Here is a 21,638-nt window from a genome sequence, read left to right as displayed (position 1 = left end):
CTTTCTCACAAAAATAAATTATATTTTCTATAAAAATATAAGGATTAAATATATTTGTTAAAACTTTGATCATTTCATGTCTCTAACTTTAACTTTCAATTAAATTTTATTATCCTTATCAAAAAAAAAAATAAATTGTTATCCCGTTGGGATGAAACTATCTATCGAACTGCCGATCCACCAACAACCAACCAGCAAGGCAGGTGCTAGAGTTTCAGAAAATTAATGCAAGCCTTAGCTCAAGGGTAGGCTGGTTGTTCTGCCTGCAATCCCAACTACCAATATGATTTGAAAGCTACCCTGTTAATGTCCTTGCCATTTGGTCTAATTGTTATGCCCCTCACCGTACGGTGACACGATCCGCACACTATGATGGGCCTGAAAGCGGGCACATGGATGGGAGGTGAGAGGATCCCGACGCCCGAGAAGTCGACACGACGGCAACCACTGTGCTCCGCGAGTCATTGTACCACAAGAACTCTTCCCGAAAAAGGCTCGCCTCCTTTTACGTTGTCTCATAAATCTCCTGCGGCCCCCCTCATTCGGCAATCATAAATAGCGCATTTTGCTTCCGAGCGGCGACCGCGTTGGTAGCGGACGCAGGGCTGTGAGAGCCTCCCGAATCTCGATAAAAACCCTTCGCGAAATAGAGGAGAAAAAGAACCCAAATTCTTATCCGTATTCGTCCATTTTCTGATTTTCTCTCAACAAAATCCCTCTTTCTCCTCCTTTCCTCTCTCTCGGCTATGGCGATCGTGGCGGCGTTGGTGGTGGTTCCTCTCGGCCTTCTCTTCCTCCTGTCGGGTTTGGTCGTAAACCTAATTCAGGTAGGAGATGGAGCAATTTTAGTGGGAAAGAAGGCCCATTCTGTATTAGATAATGGATTTGGTTGTTTGACCTCGTTTTGTTGGTTCACATGTCCATGATTGCTTGTTACTTGAGATTCTGGGGAACTTGGTGGTTTCCTGGATCCATGGATATTTCGAATTTGTAACGATTTTTCGATGTCAACTGTTCCTATTGTTCGGTTTTGATTGTCAGCATTTGGATGTCTAATTTTTTGTGCTCAGATTTGCCATTTTCAGGTTATATTTTTCCCTTTTTGTTTCCCATTTCTGATACTTGAATCAGTATTTTGTTCAGCTGTTATCTCAGTATCTTAGTGTTTGATGAAGTTATGATTTTGATTTTGATGTTTTGATTTATGGCCTAATATTGATCTACCCTTGTGTAATTTTTCGAAAGATCTGATCTGTTGGGCATTTTCCTGGCATACTAAATTTTCTATTTTTGTTTTGTTACAGGCTACTTGTTTTGTTATGATAAGGCCTTTGTCAAAAAATCTCTATAGGAGGATCAACAGAGTTGTGGCTGAATTGTTGTGGCTCGAGCTTGTTTGGCTTCTTGATTGGTGGGCAGGTGTTAAGGTAAATCTCTAAGTAAAGAAAAAGTAACCGTTGTATTACTTCCTGCTGTATCTATTGTGGAAGGTATTAATTGTATGCCCTTTTTGATCTCCATAGATCGATAGGGTTTCTGTATGACCTACTAACTATCCCTGCAAACCACCAATTTACAGCCACATCTTGATTTGGTTGATATGCAGTGTCTAACACAGGCAGCGCTATTATTAATATTTGGGTTCTTGTTCCCATCACTAGAATTACATGCTCCAAATTGTGTATAGTTGATTTGTCAACTTAGAAAATGTTTTAAAAGATATTGGAAGTTGACAAGATGTCTGCTGATACTATATATTTCACCAAGAGTTTGAAGATTAATATGCTGCTGCTCTTTGTTGCAGGTACAGTTATATGCTGATTCTGAAACATATGCATCACTCGGTAAGGACTGAAATTTTCAACTTTGGTGCAAACTAAATGTGATTTGATGTGGAGGGATATTGTTAATCAAGCTGACCTTTGAACATATTCAGTTTGCAATTTGAGCTTATATGGAGTCTTTTATAGGTAAAGAACATGCACTGGTCATTTGCAATCATAGAAGTGACATTGACTGGCTCGTTGGGTGGATTTTAGCTCAGGTGCATACTGGAAATGAGCATTAGCTTATGTTCTGAAATGTAGTTGACTCATGCTTATTTTCTTACCTGATATTTTGATTTGCCGACCCCAGCGCTCAGGTTGCCTTGGTAGCACGATAGCTGTCATGAAAAAATCATCAAAATTTCTCCCAGTAAGTCGTTTATGGCACATACCATTATTCTTTTTCTTCTGGTACATCCACCATTTTTTTCTAAAAAAAATTAAAGGGTTATTGATCGGAAAAGATGATTCATTTCAATTATCATATAATTGCGTTGTTCATTTAGTATTCTAGTTTTTATGTTTTGCCCATTAAATTTGCCTGCAGAGTGGAGAGCTATTTGGCTATTTATGCAGCCAAACATTTATGTATTTATAATGCACCAATATATTGCATATAGTCTGTACTTTATTATAAAAAGAAAATTTGAATTTTAGAAATATTTTAGGGATATCCAATTAGTCAACTCTTGTTTTAAAATACTTAGGCTCCATTTCATAGAGTTCCTCATGTGAAATAATAACAGGTTTTCTGTAATATTATGTTTTTTCTATGAATAATCTCTTTCGTCTGCACTTGATTAACTGCCTACTCGTGTCTCTTGTGAATCTGGTCAGATTAATCAAGGAATTCTGCTGATGAATATATCTTTTTCTTAAGGGAACTGGAATCTGAATGCTTTGGACTTGCAATCCATCTCCTAAAATAAATCTCCTTCATATATATCCAAACCAACTAGGCATCTAATTAATTTCTTCCCTGAGAGGGGAGTTCCAATGGTTCCCATTCAGAATCTCTCTCTCTCGCATGCACACACGCATGCATGCACATGCGTGCACGCATCTTCCTAATGTTTCCTAGCAAACCATGTTTTATTATGAGCTTTTTTCACTCAAATATGTTTTTTTTTTTAATTCTTAATATCTCATTTTGCTAATAAAATTATGCTATGGATTTCTATTTTCATGTTGTGCAACTCGCCCCCCTCTTTTTCCTTGATTGTTATTTTGCCATTCTTAAATGTTTTATCCACTATCTTTCTTATGTGTAGATTACTTCCTTTCGATATTTAGTATATCGTTGGTCTGCCAACCACAAGCTACCAAATGCATTTAAGATTTGTTTTAAATTATTCACTTACCTGTTTCATGCCAGTCTCATATGCATATACACAAACACAATCACAATCACAGATTTGTATGTATATGTGTATATACTACTTATATATGTATGAATCCATACACACACACACACACACATATCTATAGATATTGTTGCTGTAAGACTTCGAGCTAAGGTGGACGGGGTTGGTCTCCTGCCGACCTGGAGTTTGGCGGCGATCCAAAGACGGATTCTCCTTGAAAAAATCTGTAAAGGAAGCCCATACTCACCAAAGATTTTCTAGTGGGGGATCCTCTGATGCTTAAGTCAGTCGGAGCTTGAGAACCGCAGAGGAAAGAGAATGGGAGAGAGAGTGCTTGTTCTCTTGGAGAAGAATTTACTTATGAGTCCCTTGTACCTCCCTTTATATAGAGGGGAGTAGTTGTGTATTACCTCCAAATTCAGTAATGAAAGTGGAGAATCAATATTCACGATCTTAAGGATCTCAGATTGTGGGTTACAGGCATTAACTGCATGATTTTAGCTCACATGCCCATGGTTAAAGGAAATTGCCTGAGATTCTAGGAGATTTCATTGGATCAATCTTTCTTTAACGGTTTGATGGCTCAGGGTTTGTCTTGTGTCGTCGGCATGATCCTGACCTCAGGGCCGGTATACGTTCGAACTCAGGATTGGGTTATAGCTGATGTTAGGGACTCATTTAGGTGGGACAATTTGGTTGTCCAATCTTCTCATCCCGATGTTTGAAGAGGTGCTGCAGCATTGATGTGGTCTTTCTTTGGGTCGTCGGCATTAGGTCCAAGGTCAGTGTTTGGTCATAATTCGAGGTGAGGGACGTCGAGGTTGAGTGGTTAATTTTCCCCATAACACATATATATGTATGGATATATACATACATACATACATATATGGATGGATATATACATACATACATACATATATGTATGGATATATATGTACATACATACACATACATATACATATAGCGAAAAATCGATCTAGCCACCTTCAAAACCGTGTTACGATCTAATCATCAAAACCTAGTGAATTTAATTTGGCCATATTACAAGATATGTAGATCATGATCCATGAAGTGGATTTTCAATTTATATGCCCTATCATGTATTTTAATACATTACTGTAATTTATACTGTTTATTTTGGTATCAACTTAATGTATAGGTTAGAGACCAGCAAAATATATGAATTTTGGTTTCTAGGCCTCTTTTATAGTGTAGATTATGTTCAACAAGTTAGATTTTGAATATAGCCTCTCATTGATTTTGAAGGTGGGCGGATCGATTTCCCAATCCATTCAAGCATACAATAGCATATACATATACGTATATATACATACATGCATACATGCACACACACACACATATATGTATGTATGTATGTATGTATGTATGTATGTATATATATGTATATGTATGTATGTATATATATGTATATGTATATGTATGTATATGTATGTATGTATATATGTATATGTATATGTATGTATGTATGTATATACATGTAAAGCTAGACAATGGAGGTCCTATATTGATGATCCAAGCGGTTGGATATGATCTACTATCTCAAAACTACTTGCACACCAAAAGCCATATGATTTGAAGGCTCCTAGCTTATGCATTAAGTGATCAAAAAATATATCTAATTCAATTTTATTGAGATTGTCCAATCTTTGACTATTTGATGCATAGGCTAGGGGTCTTAAAATCATATGTTTTATGTGCAAGCAGTTTTGAGGTAGTAGATCATATTCAATGGCTTAAGATCCCTATTATAGAGTTTTGATATGATCTGAGTTCCAATTCGATCGATTTGATTGTAGCTTGGCTTTGTATATATATATATATGTATGCATATATGTATGTACATATATCTACATCTATACATATACATATATCTATACCACACACATATACATAGACATATACATATATTCATACATAAATATGTGTGTGTATATGATGTATGTATGTATATGTATGTATGTGTGTGTGTGTGTGTGTATGTATATGTATATATGTGTGTGTTTGTGTGTGTGCGCGCGCGCGTGCATCCATATACACATCCATATATGCACATGCATACACATGCACATACATATGCATACACATACATATTCATATGCATACACATACATGTTCGTTCATACATGTACACATAGATATACATATATATATCTACATATGTGCAGGTGCATGTATATATCTACATACATGCATAGAGAAATATATACAAAGATAGATATACATATACATAGATATATACATATATATGTATATGTACATATTTACATACATATTTAAGTGCTTACATTATGTTTGGATGTGGTGGCCCAAGATTGCAACCTTCCAACCATTGAATGTGTAGTCATCATGGAGCCAGTAAAAAGTACTGTTCATTGACCTCCACATCTTTTTTTTAATCTCTCGTTCTCTTTCCCTTGTGAAAATGTTTATCTGTCCTGTGCGCTGTGTTGAAAATCTTCCTGCAGCCTCTTTTCTCTCTTATTGGAGCCTTCTTACACCTATTAACTATTAAAAGGAAGCTTTGGCTGCTCATATGACATCTTATGTCTCTTACTTCAACTCTCCAGTCTATTCCAAGTCTCTTGCCTCTCTATCTCTCTACAATGTACCTGCTTCCTGCATGCTATCCTAGGTTGGTCATTGCAATTGGCCCCTGCATAAATTTTATGGGCATCTTTAAATATCAGAATAAAGTTAAGATACATGTGGGCTTCGCATAATGGATCTAAAAACAATGAAACTTGTTTTCCTTTGTTTTCTATTTGTAACTCTAAGCTTCACTTTAGTTCAGTGCATTTTATATTTAAGTACATTTCTTCAACAGCTATTAATCTATACCATGTTAAAAAGAGTGAGCATAGATCTATGGATTTATGAAATTTCACAGATTGGAAAATACTTATTGCTGAAAAATTATATTATGTGGATTGTGACCATGTGTAAATTGGGAATGATACATGCATTTGTTATTAGATAAGAATCATATTGATTTCAAATGTGGGTTGGGACCGTTTAGGCTGTCTCTTTTCCTCTCTTAGAACTTCTCTAAGTAACTTTGTCATGCTAGTCTGTCCCTCTCTTCTGACTTTATCCCAGTTCAAAATTTATCCCGCCAAACCAAGTCAAATTTTTCATAAATCACTTTTTTCCCGTAAACATGCAGCATGCTAAAGTACTAGTTTTGTAAAATCATTGAATATCTTAAGATGTTTATTGATATGATTTATATTGCTTCAGTTTGCTTGCAACAAATATGGTAAAGTTATGATTGCCTACTTAATATATTGCTTTCACTTGCAAGGATGCATTGGAATGAACCCTCATGGAACCAAAGAAGCAGAAGATATTAAATTTCTTAATTTTTTAAATTTATTATAAAGTTTAATAAAATGGAATTTAAATACTGTAAAAAAGAAAATTTAAATGTACATATTTGTTACATAAAAATCAAAATGATTAATTTTAGTTGTTAACCATTAAGGAATACATCAAGAGATTTTATGGAATTGCATGATGGAGGTACCTTGTCTATATATATGTGTACTATATGTTGCCAGTCTGTTTATAGGGTTGAAAATTGGCACATTACTTGTATATGTATATGTGTACTATCTGGTGCTGGTTTGTTTATAGGGTTGCAAATTGGCTGGGCCTGGGCCAAAATTTTGAAAATTTACAATAGGTCACCCAAGTACCTGGCCTGATAAATGTAAGAAAAAATGCTTGGAGGATGGCCTATTTTCATCCTTATTTGTTTGGTTTGATTACATTTGATTTTGGCACTTGGAATGTGCCAATAATGCCTCTTTTGCTTTTTGGAATGTTGTGTTGCTATATTGGTTTAGGTTTAGTTCATTGGGATTCTCTTGTTATATGCCTGGTCTTGAATCAAAAATCTTTTCTCAAGTCTGACAAAAATAACTTTATCATAGTGGAAAGTGTTCGTTCCTCAGTAGTTGATTAGGTTTCTCTCTCTCTTTTCTTTATATTAGAAGTTTGTTCAACAATCAACATGCTTACCGAGACAACAAACTTGAACCTGCATGCTATGATATTCAAATGCAACAAAATAGGGGAGCTGTCTTTTTACTACTGGATGAAATTGTCAGGCACAAGCTGCCATTATATTCTTAAATAACATTTAGATTTTTACATTTACATGAGCCACTAGCCCAATTTTGAGACCAGTATGTTTTGGATGATTTTCAATTTTTGCAAGGGTTTCATCCAAACAAGCCAAATCACTCGAAAAAAAGTTCATTAAATAGAAGATGAGAAGTAAGGTAAATGATATATAAAAAGAAAAAGTTAGGAATGTACAAGGCATTTTCTTTAGCAGAATTTGTATAACTTCTAAAATTGATCTATCATTGTGTTCTAGATTGGGAATTGACTTTTTCATGAAGTAATAAATGCTGATATGCTAAAATAATTGCAATTAATTAAACATAGGTACATTAACAGATGTGCATTACTGGATAGGATATGTTATGCCCTAAACCCAGCACTTGGGTTGGATACATGATGGCTGGAGACTCCTTAGAGTAAGACCCTAAAGAATATGCAAGACCTAATAAATCTGACCAAAACATTTAATTTTGAGGGATAAATAGCTAAGGCAAACCACATATTATATTCTTTATTGGAAATTAAAGTGATCCAAAAATACATGGTTCAGATATATCTAGTATCAGTTACAGACTTAACTACTACTACCTTTCACCAAAAAGTTCTAACTCAACCCGATTTGGCTAGGTATTGTGCGGCTTTGAAAAGAAATGAAAATAACCATATGAGCTAACAACTCAGTAAGGATTGTCTAAGTACACACCCTAGCATGAAAAGATAATAATTCTTTAATAAACATACCCATTGAGATACAATGGTTTAAATCTCAAAAATTAATAATTAAGTATTCATATGCCTATTTCAATAATGATATCAGGATGTTCATCAAATTTCAAAATATAACAAGTTATATGTATACAATACTTCATCAATAACAACTCTAATATGCTCATCATATCTAATCAGGTCAAAAATTTCATTCAATCAGGATTTCATTTTTTTTAACTATTATTTCTGTTAACATCAATACCAAACTATTATTCTCATTCATTACTTTATTATAATATGTGTAATATGGTTCGGATTTGAATTTCTGGCATTTGGATTGTTCACTGTCACATTTCTACTCGTGATTTGCCATACTCAAATACCACATTCCTACACATGATGAGGCCATACTGATAAGAGTACCACGTTCTTGCCCGTGGCGAGGCGATACTGATAAAAGTACGATGTTCCTGCTTGTAGCATCTGTCCATGGCGAGGCCGTACTGATAAAAGTGCCACGTTCCTGTACGTAGCGAGGCTATACTGATAAAAGTATCATGTTCTTGCCTATGGCGAGGCCATACTGATGTCATGACTAGTCCAGATGTCCTAATTTTAAATTATTATAAATCATTCTTTTCATTTTATTATTATTATTATTATCATTTTATAAATTATTTATATATGATATACTTATGCAATTGGTATAATTCAGGATCATAAAGAATCAAAGCTTACAATACATACGAGTATGCAATGCCATAATTTTTAGTATATAATAATAACCATTTATAATCGATGCAGGTGGTTGTGATTAAAGATCCTTATCTCTAACAACTTGCAAAATTTAGCCAATATGCTAACTTGAACCGCTGCACACCTAAAACATCCATTTAATCCTAAGTCAATATTTGGTGTTAAGAAATTCAGAAATCACTCTCTTTTCTAACTTATATGATTATGACCTAATTTTTTTGATTTTTAAGATTCAATCTATCATTCTATCCTTATCACAATAATCTACAATTAGTTTAAGAGATTAATGGACTTTACCTCGATTAGTAGGCCTAGAAGAGACTCCACGTTGATCTTCTTCGACCTCAAGATGTTGTCTACCTATAGATACATCTAACCTAAGTTAGAAAATTAGGAAAGTGAATAAAGTCAAGATTAGTCTTTGGTTAAAACTAATCATCAGCACAAGGATATAAGGGTAGATTAAAGAAGGATATAATGATGTAGAGAGATTATGTAATGATGTAGAGAGATTAAGAGGGAAAATAGTAGAGGGCTTGGTCCATCCTTGAGAAGAAGAGAAAAAGAACAAATAGATAACTAAGTTTACAGCCAAAAGAGAAAGGGAAAAGAGAGTTATTCCTCCCTTGGTGAAGAAGAAAAGGATGGCCATAACATCCTCTATTTGGCTGCAACTCATGAGGAGGGTTCCATTCTTCTTCAAAATTGAAATTAACAAGAATAACATAAATTAACAAGAAGAATTTGAAGACAAGAAATTAGTTTTAAGGTTTTCTTGTGTAGAGGATGAAGAAGAGATGGGCTGGCGTCTAGCACGGAGGAAGAGAAGAAGAAGAAGAAGAAGAAGAAGAAGAAGAAGAGAAGAGAGAGATGTGGGATGGGAGAGATCATGGAAGAGAGGGGACATATGTAGAAGAGAGGGAGAGCAGGGAAAAAGGGAGAGAGAGTGAGAGCTTATGGCATGTGGGAGAGATATAAATGGAAGGAGGGAAGTTGATGGGGGTTTTAATTGCACAGAACAGGGGATGCATGATGGGAGAGGGTGGCAGGGTTTCTATTGCATGAAACAGGGGATTTATTTCTCCTGTTTCAGTTCTTATTTGGTGACTGCCTCAACAGGTGAGCCAGCCAAGTGGACTGGCTGGGCCGGGCCTCACATTGATAATGTGTCAAGGCTTAATCATTTCCAGCCATAGCGTATGTATATTCTGGATGAAAAATCGTGTTGGTTTGACTAACAATCATGTATTTATAGTGGAAATTGGTAGATATCCATAGTGCACTGATTTTTGTTCACCAGATGAAAAGATAAAATTTTAAAAAATGTTAGTTGAAGTGTGTTCTTCAGACAAGATTCTAAACTGTGTTCTGTATGCATGCTACATATAAATATTATCAAAAACCAAAAATTTATTGAGCAACATTTTTTAAAACGTTCTCTTTTGTATGTGACTTAGCAATTAAATGAGTCCATAGGTCAATAAGAAATATGGGAATACCGTTTTTCCACAAGCTTGCTTTTTGAAGTTAGTTGCCATAGCAGTCACAGAGAAGGAAGATACTTGGAGAAAATTGACATATTGAAGAATCTTGCATGTAGATACTTGGTGCAAATTCTTGATACTTGGGTGGAGTACTCCAAAATAATCGCACATTTACGAGGAAAAGCATAATACTCGGATTGTAATATTCTAATGTCACATCTCAAGCTTATTTGTCCTTCAATTTCTAATAAAGTATCCTAGAAGTAGAGTACAGCATATGTAATGCACGTGATGGAATGTCATGAAAATGTGAATCTTCACTGATGCTCTTCCTGGAGTTTGGGTCGTACAGTAGACTGGATATGATACATGTGATGCATGTGAAGGAGAGGCCTGAAAGCGGAGGTTCACCAACAGTTCATTCTCAATTTTGAGTTCTACAGTAGAATAGATAACATGAAACCTGAGCATCTATCCACATTGAATATGTTTCTTATATCCATAATAAGGAATGATGATCTTGGTTTTCATGATAAGCATGATGGCTGACACTCGTTTGGGTTAGTCAGCATTGCCTCTTTAATAAGACCTCTTGTTCAGTTGGCCTCCTTCTAGAATTAAAACGGTTTCCTAGGAGCATGAACGTTATATTGACTTGGTAGGGATTGCCCAATAATACTGCTGCTTATTAGGTGCTCTAGAATATCCTCCCTGGAAATCAAAATAAACACATTACTTTGGTGGAGATAAAATTATTATCATGAAAGTTAAAAGGCCCCCTACTGAGTTTAGGAAGAAGCAATGCACTTCAAGAGGAGCTTATGTTATGATGATAAAAGAACAAAGGGCAGGTATAGGTTTGAAGTTGTTGGAAAAATTATGTTTTTGAAGCTATATGACAAGATGCTTGCATCTGAACCAATGAAGATGGTACTTTGTAAGATGGAGATGATGAATGAGGAATTTTTAGAAGAGGCAATTGAAGTTATTTAATAGTTAATGGGTTCTACAGTAGAACCTTCATTGGCATTCTAGGATATTTTTGCAATAATTCTTCCATGATGCTTTCACAGAACTTAGTATGGCTATTCATTCTGAAGGCACGGCCTCCTTCAAGTATAACAAAAGTTCAACTCTGTTAGGGGGTGTGTAGTAATGATCTGTGAAAGGTTGGGTCTTCATATACGAGTTGTCGTATGCCGACTCAACTGATAGCGTGTTGGGATTGTTAAGCTGATTGGCAGCCTATAACTTGGTGCTAATGCTGCTAGTAATACCTTCTCAGAGGAGTCACTGGGAAGTCCTACCACTATTCAACTCATTACTTGGTTTTTGATAATGATAAACTGTCTAATGCAGATGAGGTAGAGCTATGAGGGGTCCCTAAAGTGATTTTCTAATACTCTCTCTCTTCCTTTGAAGTGGTTCAGAAAGTTGACTTTTTGTTTTTGGTGGCAATAAAGGCCCTCATGGATTACATTATATCTTTATATAATTTACAACATAACCTTTTCATGACCTGAGAGGCTGTGGAAGTTGATGATACAAAAGATTGACTCTTTGTTCTGATCTTGATCATGCCTTCCCATGGTTAAACCTTTGTTTCATGATCGAATCAACAACATCATGTGTGTCCTATATTCTTAAATAACTTTGCTTTTGTGGTGAGTTTGGTATCCTGTTTGGCGGATGTCAATCAGTTGCCTCCATGGACTGAATGGTCCAATGATTAAGCAAGGCTTGGATAGGATGTGCAAGGTCTGAGGTCTGCAAAGAACAATGAAGCATGATGGGTCTAGGGGATTTGCCCTTTGAATTTTGAAAAAAAAAAAAAATCTTGTCCCAGGTTCAGGAGCGACTGACACACTCCTATGGGTCTTTTCGGTAGCTGGAGAATAAATTAGATTTAAATATAAAAAGTTTGCCAATTAAGAAACTTGTATCAACTGTTGAAAATGGGCAACATTCACATACAAATGCTAATTAATTATGTCACTTTCTTGTTTAGGGAGCTATGGGGATTGTTAATATTCTCTTCATATAAATCCAACCTAGGAAACTGAGGGAATTTAAGAATAAATGTGGTTGCATCTAGGTATCCAGAATTATCCTAGTAGCATGCATGATACTTTCAATGTATTTGCACAAGAAGTTGTGGCTTGCTTAATCAAGGGATGTAATATCATCGCCCTTCCATCAAGCCACCAGGTTCTCATTTTTTTCTTTTAGTCTCTCTTCCCCTGGTCATGATACTGGTTTTGTAATTTTAATTTCATTCTGGTGAGTGAGTTGTACTGGATGGGCTTGGCATAGAGTTTGTTTATTTTTTGCCCATTCACTCACTATATGCTGTGGAGGTTTCGGAGAAGAATGTTCTAGAGGTGGCTACGGGAAGATTGAGGTTTTTTCTTTTGCAATACCTATTGTAGGAAATACTCTTACACTTCAGATCTTTGATGCTGCAGTTTATAGATATGGAAAAAAAATTGAAACATATATTTTGAGGGCTGTGCAGACATCTTCAACACCATCACCCCTCCTCTCTCAGTCAGTTAAGGTTTTTTCTTGCACTTGACTCGAGATACAAGGGATTTAGGTTATAGTAGAAACAGCAGTATGATAAGTAGTTCTAAAGCTTTTATGATTTGTCTACAAGGGATTAAGCTTGTGGACTATGGTATACATATGATTCAGCACACTGGTGGCTGTAGAAATGGGAACATAATTAGGAAGTGAGCTGTTGGAGCAAGAGGTCCTGTGTGTTGGAATTTATCATCAACTGCCAATAGCCAGTTTTTTTGTACAACCTTTCAACTACAACCAATTCAGATTGATAGGAGCAAATGACAACTGGTTATTGTCAGAAGTTGATGACATCATTGGGATGGTCACAAAAATGTATTTCCTGAGTTCTAGCAGATTAAAAGAATTGGTATAATCCGATGATGTATTACATGAGGCATTCACCAGGTATGACAGAAGAACCGATGTGTTCAATAGCTAAGTAGATTCAATTATATTTGATGGGTGAAAAGGGGCTCTAAGTTCACATTATCAAATTTTCAGGAGTGGCAGACTGTTTTCAAGATCAATCTAATTTCTTGCCACTTCAAAATGCAGTCCAGTTTATTCTTCTCTGTTAATTGTCTTGTTTTGGTAAAACCATATAATTAAATAATGTCCAAGGTACATTCTGATTCCGATTTGCCACCAGATTTGTAATCATCAGTTAATCTTCTTTTAAGGTAACCTCCACCCTTCTTCCCCAATTCATACTGGTCTTGTTCATTCTTTATTGTATGTCAAATTTAAGCATGTTTACTTGCAAGCAGTCATCTTTGCTGATTTATTACATAGGGATGATTGTTCTTTGTTCATGTTACCTTGCTTCTTTAGAAGCTGTTCGGCCATGGTTCCGCTGCCCGCTATTTTTATGATCTGACTCTTAATTCATTCATATTTTAATATGAGCCTGTATTTAGTGTATGAGATGTGCTGCTTTTCATAAGTTGGATATGGGATCACTTGGGTGCAGGTTATTGGTTGGTCAATGTGGTTTGCTGAATATCTCTTCTTGGAAAGAAGCTGGGCCAAGGATGAGAGCACGCTAAAGGTATCATTTACTTGCTGATGAGTCCAAGTCTGTGCCTCAGTCTCTGTGTTCTTCTTCCACCACCCCCCCCCAACTCTCTTTTTTCTTGATTTTGTGTACATGATTGTATCTTGCAGTTAGGTCTGCAACGATTCAGGGACTTCCCCAGGCCATTTTGGCTGGCTCTTTTTGTTGAGGGTACTCGCTTCACTCCAGCAAAGCTCTTAGCAGCACAAGAATATGCAGCTTCACAGGGTTTGCCTGCCCCGAGAAATGTTCTAATACCTCGTACCAAGGTTAAAAATTCCACAATTTTGCTCCTTTTTTTTAAAAAATGTTTTTCTAGTTAAGCATATTGTTTCTTGCTTCTTTTTTTTTTCTGCTAAGTTTATCTGCTTGTTTAAGAAACTTCAAGTTGCTTGATGACTTGCTCAAGTTGTTTTATATACCTTGCCTTAAATTAATTGTATGGCTCCTTCAAGAGGCTTATCTAATTATATCTTAGTCTTATCTGCTGAATGATTTGGAACTCAATTATATGGTTGACTTGGATATGGGTGATGCATGGTGACATGGATAGGGGTGTCAAACATCACATTTTAGAATGTTAGAGGAGGTGTATATAAGTATTGATGTATGGTGATTCATGTGTATTACAAGTAATGAAAATAAAATTAGTCCTTATGCTATGTTCGAGAAAAAAAAGGAGAAAATAGAACTTATTTTTGAAATGAAGTGAATACATATGATACAATGAGATGTCTTGAAATGGGAGCATGTTCAGGTGAACATTTTCATGTGATGTCATAGGGCATTATTAACATTAGCTCAGTTATTTGATTATCTAGCAAAACACTGCTACATTCCTTAAAAAAAAAAGGAGATCTTTAACTAGTACTTGGTATCTTTGTGAAGTACCTCACTTGGTAGTTATTTCTCCTGGATAAAAATTTTGGGCTATGTATTAATGTGCATGTACCTCCAGAGGAGCCCTACTGTCTCAAAATGACATGATATACATTGTACACATTATCACAGGTGTGGCCAAACTTTTTCACCATTTGTGGATGCCCAGCTGTTTAACGTGATTGCCTGATTGTGTAAATCTTAAATCTTAATGTAAGCTCATCTATTTGGTTAGAATGATATGATGATCACTGACTTGATCATTGGAAAAAAATAAAATTGGACTGCAGCTTTAGACACGATCAACTCTTCAGCATTTTTAGATTTTTCTTTTAAATCTTCCATATGTATAACTTGCTTCTTACTATATGTCACAATTATTAGATTAAATAGTTATGTTTATAAATTTGAATGACAAAATAATGCAGAACATTCTTTCTAATAGTTTTATAAAGCTTCGCACTTAATTTTATTTTCTTATAATTTAAACTGAAATCTTGTGGTGGTATATTGACAATATTTCTTTTGATAAATTTCAGGGTTTTGTTTCAGCTGTAAATATCATGCGCTCTTTTGTTCCAGCTATATATGATGTAACTGTAGCCATTCCTAAAGGTCAACCTTCACCTACGATGCTTAGAATTTTGAAAGGGCAATCTTCAGTGGTAAGCCTTGCAGATACATCGTTGCCAAGTTTATTTTCTCCCTCATCTATGTTTGGCATCCATAATTTATTTCCAAAAAATCCTTATATCATTGCATTTAGTTTACCAATCTTGAAGTGTATGTAATTGTCATCCACACTAATATGTTATCTCAGACTGCTATGATGGTTTCTCCAGAAGAATTGAACTTGTTATGAATCCTACAAAATAATCAATCAGCTCAACTCTACCATGCCTACAAGTAGATTACATTCACCTCGTAACACAAAAGCAAGACTGCGAAACTTAACATCTTTCCTCTCTCTCTCTCTCTCTCTCTCTCTCGTGTGGGGAACATCGATCAACTCAATGACTCTAGTGAGAGTCGAGAATGGTTGGAGGAAGGGCCACTGCCTTGGAGGTACGACACTTCCAACACTTGCAACACTTGAAGCTGAACTTGACTTCCACTTCTTCTAAAACCCTGTTTCATTTCTTTCTCCGGCCTCTTCCTCTTTCTTCCTGTTTGCCCCTTCTTCATCCTGCCACAATAAATTCAGAGAAATACCCCAAGAATCTGAGTAATTTCTGGTTAATCACGAAACTTCCAATAACCATCAGCTATATATGGCCTCGCTCTCGCTCTCTCTCTCTCTCTCTCTCTCTCTCTCTCTCTCTCTCTCTACACACATGCACACATGTACATCCATATATGTCCATATGGACCCAGAGTTAAGGTGTCTCCTAGTTATATCATTAACGTCTGTTAAGTATGTTTTGGGAAAACCTAATTGATGGAGATGCAAAAAGAAATTTGTTTACTTTTAGATTTTACTATAGTTTTCTTTTTCTTTATTTGGCATTGATGTTCCCTAGTTTGAGTAGGACTAGTGTACAATGGTCCAACTTGAGTATTTATTGGGTGGGAGTCCTAAGTCAACAGGAATTAGTTAATTGTTAGTTCCACTTTTGCTTGCTATCTCTAGTCTCGTCCTCCCTTCAGTCTATTTCTATTATTTTTCACTTGCTGTTGTGTATTTATTATTCAGTAGAACTCCAAACATAGATCTGCCTTGCCTTAGTTAGATAGAATCTTAATCATAAGCCTTCATTAGAGCCTATCATCACTCTTGGAGACAAACCAACACCTATTACTTATATTTCTTTAGATTTATCTGTACATCAGTTTAATGTCATTTTATACTGAAATCAATCTCCTATGGCCTGAGTTCTGATTAAAAATTCACTATTGATAATCATCAATCATCTAATCTACTGTAGATTCTTTTACTTGGGACTCCATACTTCTGTACAAACCTAAAAGTGGGTTTGCCGAAAACCGGACCTTGTATGGGTATCATCCTGTTATTGTGTCGGTATGCCTGGTATGGGGGCCGGTTTGGCGTTATCGATGCTCGGTACACCCCTTGTACTGTGTACTAGTTTGGTATAGGTACAGTGCGGTATGGTTGGTATGCACTGGTATTCTCCAGTATTGCAAACCATGCCTAAAACAGTTTTTTTTACCCTTTTAATTTCCATAATTGCCAAAAATATATGTTCTTTCCCTTTTTTCAAGAGGACAGCGATATGATCCTCTTAATCCTAATTCCTCCTTACGTTGAGGTTCATCTGGTATGCAGGGAATCCTTTAGGTGGTCCTGCATCACTAATGAATTTAGTGGCAAAAGAATATCAAAAGCTACCATATGTATATAGGATCCTGATTTTCTTTCCTATCAGATTCTGTGTGTAGAAGAATTTGTAGTTTATATTGGTATCCATGACTGTTGATACTTGACCAACAGTGGTACCTCATTCAAGTAGAAAACTCCAGGTAATGTCATTGTTGTCCGGTTCTATCAGATCCTATGGTTGCTTTTTGGCTCATAATGGAAATTTAGTGTTTGAAAGTGCCCTGATGTACTGCATGAAGCTAACTCAAACTAATGGAATCAGATTTATCATTTATGTTTTCTGTCTATGTTTTGAGTTATTTGGTGTAGTTTTCTAGCAACTACAAAGGTGGGATAAGGCTAGTTCTTTGTGTTGATTGTCTCATGCTTTATGTTGTTATATCTTGTTGATAATCTTATATTTGTAATGTCCACCTGATTTAGATGGAATTCTTGAATTATCACTTTGTTACTGTAAACTCGCATCATACATTGTTGGTGTTGCTATGTTGCCAGTTGGTCATACTGTTCCATTCTGGTGGTTTTTGGTTTTTGAATTGATGGTTTTGTCACTGTTTGCATACACCTAACTATTAGTGTGGGTTAAAACAAGATAACCAAATTTTAGTTAGCTAACTAATGAAGTGGCAAACAACCATTTTTCCCCTTAGGTTAGGTAACAATTGTCTAAGATTTTAAGCTGCCCGACAAAAACCTTTCTATTTTTCCCCCTTGTACTTTCTGCTCCTCCCTCGCATCTTTGTATTTGTCAAAGGCTTTCTTGGATGACAGCTCCCCTCTCATTCAATAGGACTATGGTTGGTATTCCTATCATATCTTTCTATGGTACTTAACGGTTTGATTCTGGCCTTTGATTGATGATTCAAGGATTCTCCGTTGCCATCGTAGCATCTATCCCATTGGTATTGACACCTGGGCCTCCTAACCAGATGTTTGCAAGTTTTATGTTTCCAAGTTGATTAAAGTAATGTTTGATCAATGTTTTTCATCAAACCTTTACTTTGTCATGTCTTTTTTCTTACATCTACATTAAAGGCACACAATCATTGTGAATGGAAGTCCTTGCCTCAGTAGCTGAAATTTCCACCTAGGGTATTATGCCCTTGGTATCTAGCTCCCACTGCCACTCTTGCTTCCTAATGATTTGCCTCAAATGCTCCAAGTTTTTCTTCCATATGAATAGACCTTTTAGATCCATGCAAACAATCTTTTCTTTTGACCACAGAGTACCTTGCATTTTTTCATCTCCCTTTGTATGACTCTCCCTTTGCATTGCTCTTCCTTTCCGGAACCACTCTTGCCTGTGCAATCTTGCTCTGTCGTCAGGTTCGCCCTACCATGGGCAGCCCTGAACCCTCCCTGTGGCCTTCATTGTGATGCCTGGACCTCCAGCCACCTCTGATCAGCTAGCAGCATCTTCACCATTCCTTGCCAGCACCTCAATTGTCCTCCTTTGAACGTGGCAGCAGTCCTTCCCCTTGGCCTAAGATGTTATCGGTCTCCACAAGGTCTAAAAATGCAGTATACACGTATAAGATATAAATTCTTTATGCGAGACATTGGGACAAGTTTGCTTGCATTTGGGAAGGATCATATGATCAACATTCTGGAAGATTAAAATCTTATTGATGCTCATTTAGTTGGCTCACCACGGCGAACATTTTAAGGCTGTGTCTTGGTTACTTCACTTTATTTCTCTGATGATGTTGCTTTTGCGTCTGAATGTTTAGAGACTCTAGCTACTATATTGTATATGCACGGCCTTTTTTTTCCCTTAAATTTTGTTCTTTTGTGCAAAGAATATGAACACATTTGCTATTTCTGCCATTCATCAACACGGTTTATAATGAGATTATTTTTTTAAAGCTAAGTTCTATTGAATTTGGGTTCTGTTTAATGTTTTTGCATATTTATTTATGTGATAATGAAAAAGCTTCATTGGGCTTCACTAATTCCTTGGTGAATGTCTACCATAATATTCTCACATGAACCCCTCCCCCTTCCCCCCTGCAACCCAGATAAAAGAAGCTAACTATTGTTCAACATATTCATACAACAAATATATAGAGTTATTGTATTTTACATTTTATATTGGATTTTTATTTTCTTCTAAGATTTCATTTATATACAGGTACATGTCCACATGAAACGGCATTCAATGAATGATTTGCCTCAAACAGATGATGGAGTAGCGCAATGGTGTAGAGACATATTTGTGGCGAAGGCATGTTACTGTACTGTTACAGTGCTGAATTAGAGTTTATGAGGAGCCTCTATTTCTGTTGTGCAGTAAAAATACTAATATGTGCGATGTAATTGGGCAATCCTTTTCATTGCTATGTGAAGATGTGTCACTGGTTTATCTGTAAAAGGGTGGCCTAGTGCATGAGGCTCCCACCATTGCAGGGACCAGGGAAGTTTAGTGCATGAGCCTTACCCTCACATGCAGATAGGCTATTTCTATGTTTTAAACCTGTGCAATGGGGCAACCTTATGGTTGTGCCAATATTCACTGGTGTCACCGCTGTATCTGTACTGTCTTGTTTTCCAAATTCAATCCATGAACTTATTTAATTTCTTTTTCTGCCGGACAGGATGCTTTACTAGATAAACATATAGCAGAGGGAACTTTTGGTGAGGAACTAAGACCAATTGGCCGGCCAATTAAGTCTTTGCTGGTAAGATCTCACTTTCTGAAGGAACATGGAAAGCAAATTTTATGATAATGTTTTTTTGGACTGTAAGGACGCTAACATGTGTAATTTGATGTTTTTATATGCATAGTCATTCTAAATGTTTTTTACTGCCTATTTTTATAATTGAAATTTGTTTCCACAAGCTGCATTGTAAACAACTTCACATGCATCATTTTTAATAAAGGAAACCTAGAAGAAAATATTGGAGAAGGTGAAAATGACCACTTATTGAGGTCTCAGTTACAAATCACGGCATGCTATAATATGACTACAGAAACTTTTGTTAATCATTTCAAGGTAATCTAGGGTCCAGCAGGATTTTTCATGTAAATCAATAGAGTAAGTGCACAATATGTAATTTTTAGTTGAAATGAGATATTTGATTTTTCCAAGCATATGCTGGATTTGCCCTGATTTTCTATTCAGTGCTCTTTCATCCTTTCCTGCATCTAATCAGTTTTTTGTGGCAGGTGGTTGCATTTTGGTCATTTCTGCTATCATATGTTGTATTCAGATTCTTCAAATGGTCTGCACTCTTGTCAACATGGAAAGGAGTTGCATTCTCAACAGCGGGACTGTTACTGGTCACAATAGTCATGCATGTATTTATTCTGTTTTCTCAGTCTGAACGTTCAAGCATGGCCAAAGCAGCACGCAGACGAACACACACAGATTAGAGGGTCAACAGAGCTTACAGTGGATTCTGTCAGTCCCATAGGGAATTGCGAATTCATGTACCCTTTGGTTATCAGCAAAACAAGAGCCATGTATCTGCTACCAATCAAGTGCACATTCTTGTAAGTACACTATCATAGGAATGTAGGGAATTCGCAAACTTCATTTATTTTCTATATTTTGTTAGTGGGAGAAGCATTTGTAGCAGGATACACCTCACACGTGTATCAATTCTTTACTTTCTTTGCCATGAATTGGGTCTAGATTACATTTTTATGGTGTAATTATCAAATTACAGTCATCCATTAACCTTCAACTGCATCCGGAAAACTTCAGGGTGAATGGGTATGATTGTAACTATCTATATGCGCCTACTAACCCGCCGATTGCTTAAAATTATACATTGCTATGATGCAGTCCTGCTTACCTTGCACTTCCTGTAAATATCCTTTGTATTTATTTTCAGAAAGAGTCCCATTGGTTTAACCCTTGAATTTTGCCTTAACAGGCTGAGGATTAACATGTAAGTGTTTCATGACGTGCCTGCCCTGCCCTGCCTTACAATTTCGTAAAGCATGATTTATATTTCTGCAGAAGTAGTCTATAATCAAACCCTTGGATTGTGCCTCTAGCTAGCTGAGTATCAACACAAGCATTTCATTATATCATATGATTTGGCTGGAATTGCCTCTTGAAACATGTTGAAGGGCATATATTCAGCAATCAAAAAAAGATTCATTTGCTACGTAGGGAAAGAACCCTGAAGAATGAGGTTTATTGCTTCAGAACTGGTATGGGGGTCGTCACCCATGAAAGCAGTTAAATAGGTGCTGACCTTGATTTTTCAGGGCGGTTTTGTCTGCACTGATGTTGGTTGAACATTCTCTCATTGTATTATCTGCAGAATCCTGCATATAAATGTAGATGGGAAGACCTTTTTCCCATACTCTGTTAACTCATACTTCAGCAACTGTGTTGGAGAAAAATGATGCAGTAGAACAGCCATGATTTCCTCCAATATCAAATAAATAGTAGATTATGGCTGCTTGAAGGATCTCTGGATTTTCATCCATGTACAGTTGCTAAAAATGCAAAACATGAGAACAAATCTTCATAGCTTCTTGGCTCTCATCGTAGTATC

The 21,638-nt window shown here is 36.2% G+C and overlaps 1 protein-coding gene across 1 annotated transcript; it reads left to right on the top strand.

Annotated features, from left to right (window-relative positions):
- Positions 1-580: 580 nt before the first annotated feature.
- On the top strand, positions 581-20,813 carry LOC105033594 (1-acyl-sn-glycerol-3-phosphate acyltransferase PLS1). Its single transcript, XM_010908457.3, has 11 exons — positions 581-827; positions 1,305-1,427; positions 1,805-1,844; positions 1,971-2,044; positions 2,137-2,196; positions 13,823-13,900; positions 14,017-14,175; positions 15,325-15,450; positions 19,258-19,350; positions 19,721-19,804; positions 20,293-20,813. The coding sequence occupies exons 1-11, from the start codon at positions 747-749 to the stop codon at positions 20,497-20,499; spliced, it is 1,125 nt and encodes a 374-aa protein (XP_010906759.1). The 5' UTR covers positions 581-746; the 3' UTR covers positions 20,500-20,813.
- The last annotated feature ends 825 nt before the right edge of the window (positions 20,814-21,638 follow it).

The sequence above is a fragment of the Elaeis guineensis genome, chromosome 13 (assembly GCF_000442705.2).
Source record: "Elaeis guineensis isolate ETL-2024a chromosome 13, EG11, whole genome shotgun sequence".
NCBI classification, from domain to species: Eukaryota; Viridiplantae; Streptophyta; class Magnoliopsida; order Arecales; family Arecaceae; genus Elaeis; species Elaeis guineensis.
Note: the sequence above shows the minus strand (reverse complement) of the source record. Positions and strands in the feature narration are given on the sequence as shown.

Bases quoted from the DNA above. Each gene is read 5' to 3' on its own strand.
- LOC105033594 (XM_010908457.3), top strand. From the start codon at position 747: ATGGCGATCGTGGCGGCGTTGGTGGTGGTTCCTCTCGGCCTTCTCTTC. The intron at 1,428-1,804 runs GTAAATCTCTAA...TCTTTGTTGCAG, and splicing joins ATTGGTGGGCAGGTGTTAAG to GTACAGTTATATGCTGATTC. The intron at 19,351-19,720 runs GCATGTTACTGT...TCTGCCGGACAG, and splicing joins GAGACATATTTGTGGCGAAG to GATGCTTTACTAGATAAACA.